The sequence below is a fragment of the Schistocerca cancellata genome, chromosome 6 (assembly GCF_023864275.1).
Source record: "Schistocerca cancellata isolate TAMUIC-IGC-003103 chromosome 6, iqSchCanc2.1, whole genome shotgun sequence".
In the NCBI taxonomy this organism is placed as follows: domain Eukaryota; kingdom Metazoa; phylum Arthropoda; class Insecta; order Orthoptera; family Acrididae; genus Schistocerca; species Schistocerca cancellata.
The window spans coordinates 28,887,017-28,904,191 of NC_064631.1; the positions used below are offsets into that span (position 1 = coordinate 28,887,017).

Genomic DNA, 17,175 nt, shown 5'->3' on the forward strand with positions numbered 1-17,175 from the left:
GTTAATATTACTTAACACACTAAAATTCCACTTAATACATTGTTCACTATCTTCACCAATTCACTTTCACCTATATTTAACTTTCTATCACTATCACTTTTCCTTAATCCACTTTAATCGATTTCCAAAAGTATACTGACGCATGCCTCCCGCCAGCCGGCCGTAGTGGCCGAGCGGCTCTAGACGCTACAGTCTGGAACCGCGCGACCGCTATGGTCGCAGGTTCGAATCCTGCCTCGGGCATGGATGTGTGTGATGTCCGTAGGTTAGTTAGGTCTAAGTAGTTCTAAGTTCTAGGGGACTGATGACCTCAGAAGTTAAGTCCCATAGTGCTCAGAGCCATTTGAACCATTTGAACCATGCCTCCCGCCATCTCATATACACTCCTGGAAATGGAAAAAAGAACACATTGACACCGGTGTGTCAGACCCACCATATTTGCTCCGGACACTGCGAGAGGGCTGTACAAGCAATGATCACACGCACGGCACAGCGGACACACCAGGAACCGCGGTGTTGGCCGTCGAATGGCGCTAGCTGCGCAGCATTTGTGCACCGCCGCCGTCAGTGTCAGCCAGTTTGCCGTGGCATACGGAGCTCCATCGCAGTCTTTAACACTGGTAGCATGCCGCGACAGCGTGGACGTGAACCGTATGTGCAGTTGACGGACTTTGAGCGAGGGCGTATAGTGGGCATGCGGGAGGCCGGGTGGACGTACCGCCGAATTGCTCAACACGTGGGGCGTGAGGTCTCCACAGTACATCGATGTTGTCGCCAGTGGTCGGCGGAAGGTGCACGTGCCCGTCGACCTGGGACCGGACCGCAGCGACGCACGGATGCACGCCAAGACCGTAGGATCGTACGCAGTGCCGTAGGGGACCGCACCGCCACTTCCCAGCAAATTAGGGACACTGTTGCTCCTGGGGTATCGGCGAGGACCATTCGCAACCGTCTCCATGAAGCTGGGCTACGGTCCCGCACACCGTTAGGCCGTCTTCCGCTCACGCCCCAACATCGTGCAGCCCGCCTCCAGTGGTGTCGCGACAGGCGTGAATGGAGGGACGAATGGAGACGTGTCGTCTTCAGCGATGAGAGTCGCTTCTGCCTTGGTGCCAATGATGGTCGTATGCGTGTTTGGCGCCGTGCAGGTGAGCGCCACAATCAGGACTGCATACGACCGAGGCACACAGGGCCAACACCCGGCATCATGGTGTGGGGAGCGATCTCCTACACTGGCCGTACACCACTGGTGATCGTCGAGGGGACACTGAATAGTGCACGGTACATCCAAACCGTCATCGAACCCATCGTTCTACCATTCCTAGACCGGCAAGGGAACTTGCTGTTCCAACAGGACAATGCACGTCCGCATGTATCCCGTGCCACCCAACGTGCTCTAGAAGGTGCAAGTCAACTACCCTGGCCAGCAAGATCTCCGGATCTGTCCCCCATTGAGCATGTTTGGGACTGGATGAAGCGTCGTCTCACGCGGTCTGCACGTCCAGCACGAACGCTGGTCCAACTGAGGCGCCAGGTGGAAATGGCATGGCAAGCCGTTCCACAGGACTACATCCAGCATCTCTACGATCGTCTCCATGGGAGAATAGCAGCCTGCATTGCTGCGAAAGGTGGATATACACTGTACTAGTGCCGACATTGTGCATGCTCTGTTGCCTGTGTCTATGTGCCTGTGGTTCTGTCAGTGTGATCATGTGATGTATCTGACCCCAGGAATGTGTCAATAAAGTTTCCCCTTCCTGGGACAATGAATTCACGGTGTTCTTATTTCAATTTCCAGGAGTGTATTTACCTTTCCGAGCTGGAACGTATCCCCACACAGAAGGATAATGGAACAATCGAGAATATTCCGGAACGTTAGGTAACATTCTAGAACATTCTGGGTGATTCTGAAACATTCTAAAACATTCTAGAACGTTCTAGAAGGAACGTCCAGGACGAACTCAGCCACTTCGTTTCTCGATTTCCAGCAGCATCACTGACTTCCTATAAGAAGTCCATTGGTGCACTGCTGTCTTTTGACACCCATCTTTCCTCGAATCCAACTCTGCAGTTGCAACCTGAAACCTCCTTCATGAATGAGTGGTGAAGGGCTACCGCACTGTTACAGGGTATCAGGGTTGTAAGTGTAGATATTTTTATTGGGATCTTGGGACAGTGTACTGAACAACATTACATCAGTATTTAATTCATTTGAAGACTAATAATTACATGTTTTAGGAGTAGTATCTTTTTAGGTTGGTTAGTACTTCCAAGAACATGTGGCAAGAGCAAGCCATTAATGCTCATTTTCCTCTGCGCAGCAGGTCAGATGTTGAAGTTTGGACGCGTGGGTGTAAAACGGTTAGCCTTTACCGACAGCCGTAGTCCACCTAGTGGTGTAGTTAGCGGCCGTCCATAAAACATAATATAGTCAATTATGTGACCTATTTGCGAGAAGAAACAGCTAGCACACTGAAATGGGCACATAGTACTAAGATACCAATTATCACAATGTCTGCACTTATACTCCTAATATCTTGTATAACCACTAAGGGGCTGCAGGGACCGGTTTCGGAGCTTTAGTAGTATACACAAAAAAACGACGATTACGGTTATTATAACTATATATTGATTACAAACCGGAATTTTAGAGTTCTTCTTAACAGCCACCGCCACTACGGTGTCTCAGCTATCTGGGCGTACTCAGTTCTGCTGTAAACCATTCAGAATCAGAAAGGCCATGTGCTGTTTCCACTGTAATGTTAAATATCCCTGGTGTTTATTTGTTATTATATTATTACCCAGTCATGGGGTTGGAAACTGCATGCCACTTTCTAAGTAGCACGATTCCAGCGATACACTTAGGGACTGAAGCGTTTATAATTTATTGACTGATAATGTTAATGAGAATCTGTGGACGAAATTTGCATCTAAATTTTAGTACTCTTCCCCCTTCCTTCCCTACCCCCGTTTTTGTGTAAGACACTGTAATTGATAATTCGAACATTATAACACCCATTAACTGAAACCGCAGGCGAAACGTATTAATAAAAATTCATCTATAGTGGTTAATGTTTGATAGATACATTCTGGAAACCAATCTATGAACACTACCCTAACAACTCGAGCGTGCTGCAACAGAAAGTATCGGGGCAGCCAGAAACAAAGGCATGTTGAAAGGAACCAGGCTACGTTGTGAAGTCACATTTAACTGATTTATTTCACAATGCTGAGCGACCTCAGTACTTTTGTTGTACATACAGAGCAACTACATTAGTTTCGGAACCCGCCCGAACATTTTATTCATACAGTTATAGTGATGAATTCTGGACCTCGCAGCTAGCTAAGAAAGCAAACACCCCTCCTTCCCCTGCGTTTCTAGACTTCTATATTTCGCACCAGTGTGCACCGTAGAATGGACGTTACCCACGTTTAGTTGCAAATGCGACCACTGAACGGTGAGCATTGTAACGCAGCAGTCTTCAAACAGAGCGTATCCTGATATTGTTAGTCTATGTCAAAACTCATCGTGGTAGCTTGTTTGATAAACATAAATAGTAATTAAGCTGATAAATAAATTTTCAGAATTAAATTTCTCACTCACCATTGGAGTGTTGATTAGCTGAACAATGTTGACGGGTTAAAACAGTGTGCCGGACCGTAACACGATCTCGGATCTCTGACAAGTGCTCAGCCAACTGACCTTTCAACCGGAACAGTCTAGACGCCAGCCCTGTAGAGCGTGCGCAGACGCTGATATAGGCGATAACTGGAGACTGCGCAGTTAGGGTGATTTCCTGGCAGTGTGATTGTAGAGCTGTTAACAGACAGGTTGTGTCACAGAGAACCGCTTGACCATAGTATAACGAGCATTTTCAGGACGACGTGTGATCTCGGCTACAACCAAACATCTTCTTCTTGTAAACAACCTGCAAGTGCTTGACATATTTCACATGGGAAACAATACATACACTTTGCTCGAAGAATTATCACGAATGTATATTTTCACACTGTTGACGAACGGGTCATAAGATACTACTTTTCTGCCTTCTGTGAACTTCGCAGATTTACTTAATTGTACATTTAAAGCAAGTTCCCAATGTTTACACCGCTTTCAAATATTTTCAAGCTACAATCCAGTAGCACGATGATCAGGAACCACCAGTTTCAGTTGAGAGTCAATGTGGGTCGGATGATTGGCGACTACCTCACACAAGCCATCTTCCTCACATGACGCCCTACAGGTGAAGCGTATCTGAACTTCTTCGAGGAAAGACTGCCCCCCTACTGGAAGAAGTTTCTTTTCTGTTGCTAAGTGTTATGTGGCTGCACCAAGATAGTACTCACACCACTTTTGCCTTGCGATGCAAAAACGCCTCGAAAATGTTACCTTTGACGACAGATCAGGTGATAAGCCATTCCACTTGTGTGACCGGCCACGTGAAATGGCTTGTGTAGTAGGAGTCCACTTGAGATGAACAGGCACCGGAACAACGTGTTTATGCTGCCGAAGACGCCATAAGGATGCTGTTGGTGGGTCTGAATGAGTGCGGCCAGTCTTTGCTGCCGTTCGTGCGTAGACTCCTAGAGCCTCACACTGGCAATATCTTCTCCAAGCTACATATCAGCAATGTACAGATATTCGGCAGGTGCCTTGTCACGTTCACCAATTACATTTTGTTGAGCTATGAGGGAACTTAATGTCTGGAATCTCACTATTCCCCAGTGACACATCTGGTACCTATACCTTTCCCCGCTGTTAGTAAAACAATCATCGTCCAGCACCTATTCAGTTTTTCTCACTGATTTTCTCCGCTCTTATCTTCTCCAAGCTACATATCAGCAATGTACAGATATTCGACAGGTGCCTTGTCACGTTCACCAATTACATTTTGTTGAGCTATGAGGGAACTTAATGTCTGGAATCTCACTATTCCCCAGTGACACATCTGGTACCTATACCTTTCCCCGCTGTTAGTAAAACAATCATCGTCCAGCACCTATTCAGTTTTTCTCACTGATTTTCTCCGCTCTTACCTTTCCAAGCTACATATCAGCAATGTACAGATATTCGGCAGGTGCCTTGTCACGTTCACCAATTACATTTTGTTGAGCTATGAGGGAACTTAATGTCTGGAATCTCACTATTCCCCAGTGACACATCTGGTACCTATACCTTTCCCCGCTGTTAGTAAAACAATCATCGTCCAGCACCTATTCAGTTTTTCTCACTGATTTTCTCCGCTCTTGCAGGTAGATGTACAAAATGGTCAAGTTTAAGCGACTTCCCCAGCCGCAAAAGTAGAATACCTTATCCGGTCCGTCTCCAATCAAACATTTTTGGCATCGCAAGGCAATAGTGGGGTGGAGAACTATCGTGTTGCAGCCACATAACAGCAACATAAATGAAGCTTCTTGCAGCACGGGATACAGTCTTTCTTCCAAGAAATGCAGTTACGCCTCCCTTTGAGGAGTCATGGAATGACGATGGCTTGTGTGACGTGGTTGGCGATAATCCCATCCACACATTGACCCTCAACTGAAACTGATGGTTCTTGACCACCATCCTATTGGATTATATCTTGAAAAGATTTAAAAGTGGTGCAAACATTAACAACTTGCTTTAAATGTACAAATAAGTAAATTTGTGAAGCTCAGAAAACGCAGAAGTGTAGTGTCCTATGACCTCAAGATCAATGAGTCACAATTGGAATCAGTCAACTGGGTTTAACAGTTTGTAGCGATATCTCATTGCATCAGGTGGATGGCAGACACGTTCTTTGGGAGGATACTGGAAAAATGCAGTCATTCTACAAAGCAGATGGGTTACAAATCATTTGTGAATCTCATCTGTACCAAAAACGACTAACGGCGGGTGCTGAATGCACACGAAGAATGCTAATTGTCACAAGTTCGTCTTATTCAAGGGAGAGCGTCACTGAGATGCTGACAACTGTATTCGTAGAGACAAGTTATCACGAAAAACACTAATTACAAAGTTGCAACAAGCAGTATTAAGTGCTCAATCTGGAGATATTCTTCTGGTACCTATGTATAGTTATCTTGGGGCTTGGAAAGACGTAATTCAACTAATTCCAAGGGCATTTAAGCAATCATTCTTCTATCATTACAAATTGAACAGGAAGAAACTAACATACGGTACAACGTTACGTACACATACACTTCGCAGTGATTTGTAGAGTATGTTTGTAGCTGTAGATGCTAGCAACGGCAGCATACGTTTGAGAGATATGTTCATTAGGTCTTATTTGTGCACTGTCTGCTCCGGGTTGTCACTTGCTGTTTATCTCCATTGTTTAAAATTATCCTGCGTTTTCTCTTGTTGCCACGCCTACATTATCCGAGCTTCAGGGTTGCTAGGATCAAAGGGAGGCGGGTGAAACTTTGAACCTCCCTGTAGGAAAGACTGTCCCGAAGCTGGCCCATTGGGCACGGGTAGCCCGCCAGCCAGGCCGCGGGAAGACACAGATTGGGTAGTTTACTCGCCAATAGTCTTACTGCACCCGTCACGCCCTGTCCCGCGCATGCGCCAGCCACTTGTCGGAGGCTAGACCGAGGCGTACCACAGCAACGCGTAGGCTGTACACCAGGTGTTGCCCACCCCTGCTCTCCCCTGCCCGCAGACACCTGGCTGGTGATGTAACGTGTTTTAGGACAGCTCAGTTGGTTGAGCGGTACAAACGTGAGTAACAGATTGGAGTTCGAGTAGCGGTCCGGCTCACGGCTTCGGCCCACAGTGACGCTAGTCGGTAAGGTAGCTAGCTGTAGAGCGAGTTGGCGTGTGCGGGCCTGAGACGGCGGGCGTGTTGCCACTCAGCGTGCTGGCCGTGGGCGGCCGCAGCCGCAGCCACAGCCGCAGCCGCAGGGCCCTGGCGCGCGCGCTCGCTCACGCCTCTGGCTGCCGCAGCGTGCGTGGACGCGCCCGAGAACCTGTCGCTGCCCAAGAAGTACGAGCCGGGCAGCCCGGCGCCCGCGCCGCCGCCCCCGCAGCCGCCGCCGCCCCCGCAGCCCGCCGCCGCCGCCTTCCTGCACTACTCGGCCACCGCGGGCGCGCACTACTTCTCGGCCGCTTTCCAGTCGCCCTTCCACCCCCACCAACCCGCCCCCACGCCGCCGCCGCCCCCGCCGCCGCCGCAGCGCTCACCCGTCGACGTGCTCCTCCGGGCCTTCCCCGGCCGCAGACGCGTCGACGTCGAGGCACTGCTCAACAGGTGTAAGGTAAGGCGTCCAGTTGCTCTCTAGAGTGCTCAAAAAATTCTATCTATCTACCTATCTATCGCTTGAGCCTTGTCCCGCAGCTACGCAGGGTCAGCCATCGTTAATCGGATTTGGCACGTTAATGTTTAAGGGGTGGCCGGATGCGATTCCTGCTGCCACCGCGGGCCAGAGTGGGCGAGCGGTTCTAGGCGTTACAGTCTGGAACCGCGCAGGTTCGAATCCTGCCTCGGGCATGGATGTGTGTGATCTCCTTAGGTTAGTTAGGTCTAAGTACACTCCTGGAAATGGAAAAAAGAACACATTGACACCGGTGTGTCAGACCCACCATACTTGTTCCGGAAACTGCGAGAGGGCTGTACAAGCAATGATCACACGCACGGCACAGCGGACACACCAGGAACCGCGGTGTTGGCCGTCGAATGGCGCTAGCTGCGCAGCATTTGTGCACCGCCGCCGTCAGTGTCAGCCAGTTTGCCGTGGCATACGGAGCTCCATCGCAGTCTTTAACACTGGTAACATGCCGCGACAGCGTGGACGTGAACCGTATGTGCAGTTGACGGACTTTGAGCGAGGGCGTATAGTGGGCATGCGGGAGGCCGGGTGGACGTACCGCCGAATTGCTCAACACGTGGGGCGTGAGGTCTCCACAGTACATCGATGTTGTCGCCAGTGGTCGGCGGAAGGTGCACGTGCCCGTCGACCTGGGACCGGACCGCAGCGACGCACGGATGCACGCCAAGACCGTAGGATCCTACGCAGTGCCGTAGGGGACCGCACCGCCACTTCCCAGCAAATTAGGGACACTGTTGCTCCTGGGGTATCGGCGAGGACCATTCGCAACCGTCTCCATGAAGCTGGGCTACGGTCCCGCGCACCGTTAGGCCGTCTTCCGCTCACGCCCCAACATCGTGCAGCCCGCCTCCAGTGGTGTCGCGACAGGCGTGAATGGAGGGACGAATGGAGACGTGTCGTCTTCAGCGATGAGAGTCGCTTCTGCCTTGGTGCCAATGATGGTCGTATGCGTGTTTGGCGCCGTGCAGGTGAGCGCCACAATCAGGACTGCATACGACCGAGGCACACAGGGCCAACACCCGGCATCATGGTGTGGGGAGCGATCTCCTACACTGGCCGTACACCACTGGTGATCGTCGAGGGGACACTGAATAGTGCACGGTACATCCAAACCGTCATCGAACCCATCGTTCTACCATTCCTAGACCGGCAAGGGAACTTGCTGTTCCAACAGGACAATGCACGTCCGCATGTATCCCGTGCCACCCAACGTGCTCTAGAAGGTGTAAGTCAACTACCCTGGCCAGCAAGATCTCCGGATCTGTCCCCCATTGAGCATGTTTGGGACTGGATGAAGCGTCGTCTCACGCGGTCTGCACGTCCAGCACGAACGCTGGTCCAACTGAGGCGCCAGGTGGAAATGGCATGGCAAGCCGTTCCACAGGACTACATCCAGCATCTCTACGATCGTCTCCACGGGAGAATAGCAGCCTGCATTGCTGCGAAAGGTGGATATACACTGTACTAGTGCCGACATTGTGCATGCTCTGTTGCCTGTGTCTATGTGCCTGTGGTTCTGTCAGTGTGATCATGTGATGTATCTGACCCCAGGAATGTGTCAATAAAGTTTCCCCTTCCTGGGACAATGAATTCACGGTGTTCTTATTTCAATTTCCAGGAGTGTAGTTCTAAGTTCTAGGGGACTGATGACCTCAGAAGTTAAGTCCCATAGTGCTCAGAGCCATTTGAACCATTTTTTTTGCTGCCACCCCGTACCCCCCGGGACGGAATTAGTGTACCCCAACTGTCTGCGTCGAGGGTAATCCGTGGAATACTGCGAATGTGTTCCGATGTCTGCGAGCCGTGGGACTGAGGCGAAACAGGGGGACCAGCCCGGTATTCACCTAGCGGGATGCGGAAAACTGCCTAAAAACCACATCCAGGCTGGCCGGGACATCGGCCCTCGTCATTAATCCGCCGGGCAGATTCGATCCGGGGCCGGTACGCCTACCCGAGTCCAGGAAGCAGCGCGTTAGCGCTCTCGGCTACCCTGGCGGGTAGCGTTTTGAAAAAATGACTTACCCTACATCAGTGCAGAAGCTGTGGTAGGGTAGGGGACATCAGTAGTGGTGGGGATCACAACGCGAGCGGCCATGCGCGGTAGGGGGCGCACAGTTCAACAGCTCAAGGCTAGTGACTAGTAGAACGGTTAGCAAGTCTGCAAATCATCGTATTAACAGGTTATGCCAGTACGGTTAGTCATTCAAGAAGTCAACCTATAACACCTCCGCCCGCTACTGCTATACCATAACCTCAAAGCTGAAGGCAGTTCTTATAATGAAATTATTCTTGCTAAAGCAATTATGGTATAAAGCAACAGAGCAGTGTTACCCTCTCACAGGAATGTTGTTATGTTGACCGTGTTGTACCTAACGGAGGTGGCTTATCGGAAGTGAAAGTCAGAATTGCGTAAATTTTTAAACAGTAACAAACAATGTTTTACCTATCCACACTGTTCAAAGAATAAAGAAAACGGTCGCCATCCTACTGACACCTGCATATGTTAACGTTAAGTCTGGATTTGACAGAGTAGAACAAATTATTTGCATAAATATAACAGCTAACAACACACACTATTACTTTCAGGGCTTATTCATACTGAATGGTCTTTATAATATTACTATTAATATGCACTGTAGAATCACAAACTGGACATAGGTTCAGTATTACTTTTCAAACAATTTCGTAGCTGACATAAAATTGTAAATGTAGTTCACTGCAAAATTATGAACTGGTCACAGGTTAAGTCTCTCTCAGCTAAATACTTTTCTATTTAGAATGAAAGTTAAATGGAATTCACTAACATTACTTCTCACTGTCTTTTGAATAAAGGAGTTACTGTTTTCATAGATAGTTGTCTTTCTATTAGCCGTTATGTAGCAGAGCACAATAGGCAAACTGTGAGTCCTGTTACAATATTAATATGCACTTTTAATACACAAGTGGTACCCAATATTGTACAGAATTTGACTTAAGTAGCAATAGTAATTGAAATTTGCTATAATTAAGTAACTTTGTGCATTTGAACCACTTTCAGTGAAGGGGGACCCTTAATCTTGACCACTGTAGCAGAGCATACTAAACACACTTTCATTGCGAACTGTTCACTTGGTTGGCTTAAAGAAAAGTTTTCTATTCTCGATCAGATTTACATTTTGAGATTCGTAACGTCCCAAAACTTCCCTGTTGTCAGGAAACACAAAAGAAACAAGGTATTAGTTCTCAACTCTTACTGCAGTAGAACACAACTTGACATATATGTAAAAAACTGACTCACCTTTTGCGATTTGCAACAAGCAGCAATGTGATCGTTTACTAAGCAAAACTTTACCATCCTCAGTTTTAAGAACTTTTAATTTTGAAATTGGCAACACTATATTAATAAGCAGTTTTAATAAAAAAAATTATTTTCAGCAAGCATCACGCACTTTAGCTCACTCTCTTGCCACATTAACTTTAACTTTCTTTCAATAACGGACACTCGGTAAGCACTTTAGCGTGGGAGGGAACCTAAGTGGATATGGGGCGGAGGATAAATCACGGTAGGTACAAAAGTTCAGTTAAAATTTACCTTGTATTTGAGTACACTAAACATCCATAGAGCTGATCGTTTACTGTACATTACTGTAGCATTCCATTACAGTGATTGCGCAATGTGGTGGCAATTGCATGTTGGTAGGTGGATTTGCAGGTATAATTGACGGAATCTGTCATTTCTTGGTGGCGATGATAGACAATTCCAGAATAGCTGCAGTTCTTTATCCATCCATCCGAGGCATTGGAAAGTGTCACGGAAAGCCTCTCTCCGCACCTGCACAATATACAACTTTTACATGAGTTATTGACAATTTGGTAGCTCGTCCCCGACTGACTCTCAGTTCCACCTTTCTACCTAGGCCAACCACAATTTGCGCGCGCTACACAATCCCGTTCCCGAGGGGAACATACAAAATAACTAAGAACCCTAAGTAAAGGTCAGCAGTTTACATAAAAGAGAACAAACATTTTAAATAAAACAGGACCTTTTCACATACTGACATTTCTAAAAAAAATTGTTTCAACAAATTCCAAATATATACAGTAAGTTTGGTCTCCCTCCAACTGGGACAAAGAATTTAAGTGACAGATACACTACATTCCATAGAATCAAATCATGCCATCAAAGTTTTTACAAAGAAAGGAGTATACAATTTTGTGTTATCTATTCAATCAAACACATTTACAGAAGCTCAACAATGTAACATTAAATAAAACAAAAGGCAAAATAAAGCAGTAGAGTAATAGAGCTATGGTGCTACAAACCGTCTTTTTTTTCTTTTTTTAAAGCGTACTGGATTTCAAGATTGCATCGAAATTGCAGTGGAAGGGGCGACTTACTTTCGCCTTACCTTTCAGCATTTATTAAGTCTTTTAGTCGCTAGTTTCGAGTAACGCCTACACTTCTTTTGTTGCCATGTTGAAATTTGCTTCTGTTTCCAAAACACAGCGGGGCTTACACAACTTCACTTCATTAAATTGAAAATGTAGCTGCGATTGGGACAGACATCTCTAAAAGTGTACCGGGTGTTTCAAAATGAATATCGAGGTTTAACGCTTTGTAGCATTTATTACATTTAACTTACAATTGTAAATAATTCATCAAATGAAAGAGCAACTCAAACGGTTTTGTCTGTATGCCTGTATACAAAGGGAAGAGTATGGAAGGAGGGAGAGAGACTGAAAAACGTGCTGAACGAGTGAGAGTGTCTTTGACGCGTAGCCCCAAGAAATCAGTTGGAAAGACGAGTCGTATGTTAGCAGTTCCACTGGTGACACCTGTGTGGAGACTTAAGGAGACGCTGACGATTACATCCTTATCATATGCAGTTATTATAATCTCAAAAGCCTGCAGACTACGGTTTACGTGCCAGATTTGCAAGTAAAACGTAGCTGAAGGACAAAATGAAGTTATTCTTGATCGTATCTTCAGTGAAGAATCAACATTTGAACTAAGTGGAGATGTGAACACACATTATGTGCTCATCTAGGGGTCAGCAAATCCCCACCACATGGTACAGTTGCAACGAGACTCCCCTAAATTTTTTGTGCCATACCCTGTCGGAAAGTTTATAGGCCTTCCTTTTTAGGTGGAGCAATTGTAATACTCTAGAACTAGGGCTCTTTCCTTAATTGGAAGAAGCGGAACTACAGATCTTTATTTGGCGCCAAGATGGTGCGCCGCCTCACTGTCGTAACTCAGTAGGCGATTGGTTAAATGACGTTGTAGCGACTCCTCGACTGACAGCAAGGGGCCAGATGACAGAGCTTCTTTCACGTGTCCTCCACGTCCACCTGATCCGACCCCCTGCGATTTTTACTTTGAGGATTCACGAAAGATCATGAATATCTGCCTGCTCCACCAGATGACTTTACCCAACTTAAGAAAGACTATGAAGCAGTTGTTCCAACAATTACTTCAGACTCCAGACACACTGATCAAGGTTTGGGAAGAACTCTCCTACCGACTCTATGTGACGAATGGTCCTCACATTGAACGCCTGTAAGAAAATGTGTTTGAGTTGGTCGTTCATTTGAAGTATGATTTATAGTTGTAGGTTGAACGTAATAAATGCTACAAATCCTTGAAACCCCGACATTCGTTTTGAAATACCCGGTATTATTAAGGTATCAACTGAGGACAAATAAGGTCAATAGCACATGAAGGGCTCACTCTCGGTGTAAAAATAGACGTGTAGTTTCTTCGCTTTTGTTGTTGAAAACACATACTAATTCACGATTAATCAGTTAAAAAATCCATTATTTCATCAAAAAAATGTGTTGTTGCTCATATACAGTGGTAGGCAAGAAAGTTTCGTATATTACCAATACAGAAAAATACTTTCTTGTTTGTCTGCTATCATTTTCCAAAAACGCATTTCAATATCTCGAACCATTTACGAGATACGGGTGACGTTATGAATATTCCATTCTGACAGTATCGTTTGCACGCGCAAGTAAAAATGAGTGCATCTGCATCTACATCTGCCTGAATACTCCGCAGTTCAAATTTAAGTGCTTGGGTTCATCGAACCACTTCAAAACTATTTCTCAACCCTTCCTCCCTCAAATAGCACGTTGCTAAAAAGAACACCTACCTCTCTTATTTCTCTTATTTTACTCAATGATTATTTCTTTCTACATACACTGGTGTCTAAAATTAAACCAACAAACCGCTACTTCCCCATCCTGCGTCTAATTCACGATACAATCACAAACTGTCGACCGACAGATGCCTGTACGTTCGAGTCGTGCATGGAAGATGGTATTCCGGTCTACGGACAACCATGACGACGATGACGTGAGGGCGCCTATTAAACAGGGTAGTGTTTGCTGGGTAGTCCCACATCCACTCGCTGTTTACACAACGACAGAGAGTGCAGTACGGCAAAGAGAAGTCACCCACCAGACTCTCTGCGGTGGAGAACCATAGGAAAGATGGAAGGAGGACAGTCGCAAGCTGATGTGGTCTCATGGCTTAATGTGAATCGTTTCTTCTCGGATGTGGCGACAGTTTATAGAGACTGAAACTGTATTCCGAAGATCAGGGAAGGACCGACCACGTGTGACATCAGAAGGAGAGGACAGAGGACCGTTATTTGGCTGTAAGGGCACGACGGTTCCGCCTTAGTACTGCACGGCAACTGGTATCTGACCCTCGCAGCATCCACTGGACGTGTTGTATAGAGGCAAACGATCTACAGAATGCTTCTCCAGAGTGGCTTTTATCGTTGGAGACCTGCTATATGTGTACCTATGAGGTATATTATCAGAAGTGAACGTCTAGAGTGTAGCCGTCAACACACCACCTGCACTGCCGAATAATGGGCCAAAGTTCTTTCCACAGACGAGTCCCGATTTGGTCTGGAGAGCGATTCTCAACGGATTAGCTCCTGGTGGGAACGTGGAGCACGATTTCGGGACCCAAACATTGTCGAAAGAAACCGATATCGAGGAGATGTTGTGGACATAGATTATGTTGACCACTAGAACACCTCTTCATGAAACTGTACAGGTGAATCGTCAAGGTTTAACTGCTGTCAGGTATCGTGACGAGATCTTGGGACCTCACGTGCGGTTGTAGCGGGATGCTATGAGCCCAGACTTCATACTGACTGATGATAATGCTCGATCTCATAGAGCACGGGTGGTCGATGTTTTCTTGGAAACGGAAGATATTGCACGCATAGTGTGCGTTTGAATCCCATAGAGCGTGTCTGCGATGTACTAGGGAGATGGCTTGCATCACATCAGCATCCACCAACCACACACCAAGCCCTGCGAACAGCTCTACAGGAAGAATGGGCGTTATTGCCTCAACATGAGATTGATGGTATCATTCACAGTATGACCTGTCGTTGTGAGGCCTGTGTTGCAACCAGAGGTGATCACATACCACACTGAGCACATTAACCAGTTGTCGAAATGTGTGTGCAAATCCGTGAAACTAAAAAAAAACGAAGATTTTTTGTCTGCCATTATGCATGTTGCGGTTGTTTACGTTTTGTATTCTTTACATTGTTTCTACTTTACTATCGCTTGTTATTCTGTTTCGTGGCAGAATAAACGCAGCCTTGCAAAATTTCCGTTTGTTGCTTTAATTTTGGACACCAGCTTAGATGGGAGTGAACAAAATATTTTCGCATTCGGAGGAGAAAGCTGGCGATTTAAATTTCGTCAAAAGATGTCGATGCTCCGAAAAATCCCTTTGTTTTAATGATTTTTCACCCCCAATAACGTATCATATCCATGAAACTCTGTCTCCGCTTTTTCGTGATAATAAAATACGAACTGCCCTTCTCTGAACTTTTTCAATGTCCTCCATCAATCCTAATTGGTCAGGCTCCCATACTGCACAGCAATACTTCAGAAGAAGACAGATAAGCATAGTGGATTCAGTTGTTGCATTTACTACACGTTTTGCCAATGAAACACAGTCTTTAGTTCACCTTTCTACTACATTTTCTATGTGATGGTTATTACTTATGTTGTTCGTAATTGAAATCCCAAGCTATTTAGTTCAATCGAGAACCCTTTAAAGCATAGTGGATTCAGTTGTTGCATTTACTACACGTTTTGCCAATGAAACACAGTCTTTAGTTCACCTTTCTACTACGTTTTCTATGTGATGGTTATTACTTATGTTGTTCGTAATTGAAATCCCAAGCTATTTAGTTCAATCGAGAACCCTTTAAATTTGTGTGATTTATCGTGTAATTCAAATCTGATTGATTCCTTTCAGTACTCGTATGAAGGTCATCACACTTTTTTGCTTGAGGTCTAGATAGATGCAGACATCTTGCCAAAAAAAAAAGTTTCTGTATGTTAGCTACATTTGACATGCAGCAATATATGATCTAACTTACACCAAACAAACTCATAGCAGCACCTATTTTTCATTGTAATATATTCTAATTTCGCGTGATGGGATTATTTAATTTCTAAATATCGCAGTAGCTATTACCATTAAAGAAACGATGGGCAATTCATCTTGAAGTGACAAATGATAAGACGCGTAAAAATCAACATTTTGTACCAAACAGTTCATGTAACATCGTGTGAGAAATATCGCACAAGAGCCGGCGTGATCATGCCCCCGTTCCAGCAGTGTAGCGAGTGGGCCATCGGCCGCGCCGAAGTGGATAAAGAATTTTTGTTTGTTAAGAGGGGACAGCAAATTGAGCCGGCTGTTCCTTCAAAAAAAAAAAAAAAAAAAAAAAAAGGATAGATTCACTCAGCTTGAGAACAAGAATGCGTTTCTGTGCATAGACCAAGCTACTTTGTGTGAGCTCTATCTACCAACTTATTTTTCTTGACATAATAGTATCATATATTTTAAAATTAATTATTCTTCTTTCTCTTGCTATTACACTTTCTAATAACATTCTCCCGCTCATATTCTATATCCTCCTGTTCACGTACTGTATTTTCCCTATACCTAGCCGGCCGGAGTGGCCGAGCGGTTAAAGGCGCTACAGTCTGGAACCGCACGACCGCTACGGTCGCAGGTTCGAATCCTGCCTCGGGCATGGATGTGTGTGATGTCCTTAGGTTAGTTAGGTTTAAGTAGTTCTAAGTTCTAGGGGACTTATGACCACAGCAGTTGAGTCCCATAGTGCTCAGAGCCATTTGAACCATTTGAACCCTATACCTAATTATCATTCCCTCACTCTCAGTCTCACTCCTCCTCTTGCACTTCCACTAATTCCTTTCTTGAAAAAATGAAAAAAGAAAAAAAAGAAAGACAGTCTGTCATAGAAGATTAATCTCTGACGTATAGCGAACAATATTTTGTTCAGAAAATGCCACTCAGGACTGATAGTATCTGCAGACACTCAGTGTAGGTTGAAACTGTGTATGATTGTGTCACAGAATGTGTGTGTGAAGTAAAAGGGAGTTCACTAAATCCTTTAATTGCTCTTCCTATTGTTCTTTCACTTGGTGTTGCTCTTTTGCATTCTGCTGCTCTTCCTCTAATACTATCCTCTTGTTGTTCATGTTGCTCTTCACACATCCTTTCGATCATCATTCTTTGGTCTTTCTCGCCTCCTTTGCCTTTGCACTTCCATTTTGCACTTGTGAAAATTGCATGGTTGTGTTCTCAAGAAGACATATATCGGCGTATAATTACGTGATTTAGTTTCTGCCGAAATTAAATGCGTAGTAGGCAAAAAGTTTCTACACAATATGGGTGACAAAGATAACAGACCTGGAAGAGTTCGAAATAAGACTCAGTAGCTTGCGCACCAACTTCTGCTACAAAACACATCAACGTTCGACACCCATTACCACCTTTGCGTCTCCTGTATCTTCAAAACCAATGCTTGG

The 17,175-nt window shown here is 45.7% G+C and overlaps 1 protein-coding gene across 1 annotated transcript in view; it reads left to right on the forward strand.

Annotated features, from left to right (window-relative positions):
* Positions 1 to 527: 527 nt before the first annotated feature.
* LOC126191173 (uncharacterized) overlaps positions 528 to 17,175 on the forward strand; it is a 63,970-nt gene continuing 47,322 nt past the window's right edge. Inside the window, exons 1-3 of the mRNA XM_049931950.1 lie at positions 528 to 651; positions 6,839 to 7,097; positions 7,143 to 7,239. Coding sequence (XP_049787907.1) covers positions 528 to 651; positions 6,839 to 7,097; positions 7,143 to 7,239 — 480 coding nt within the window. The remainder of the gene's footprint in view (positions 652 to 6,838; positions 7,098 to 7,142; positions 7,240 to 17,175) is intronic.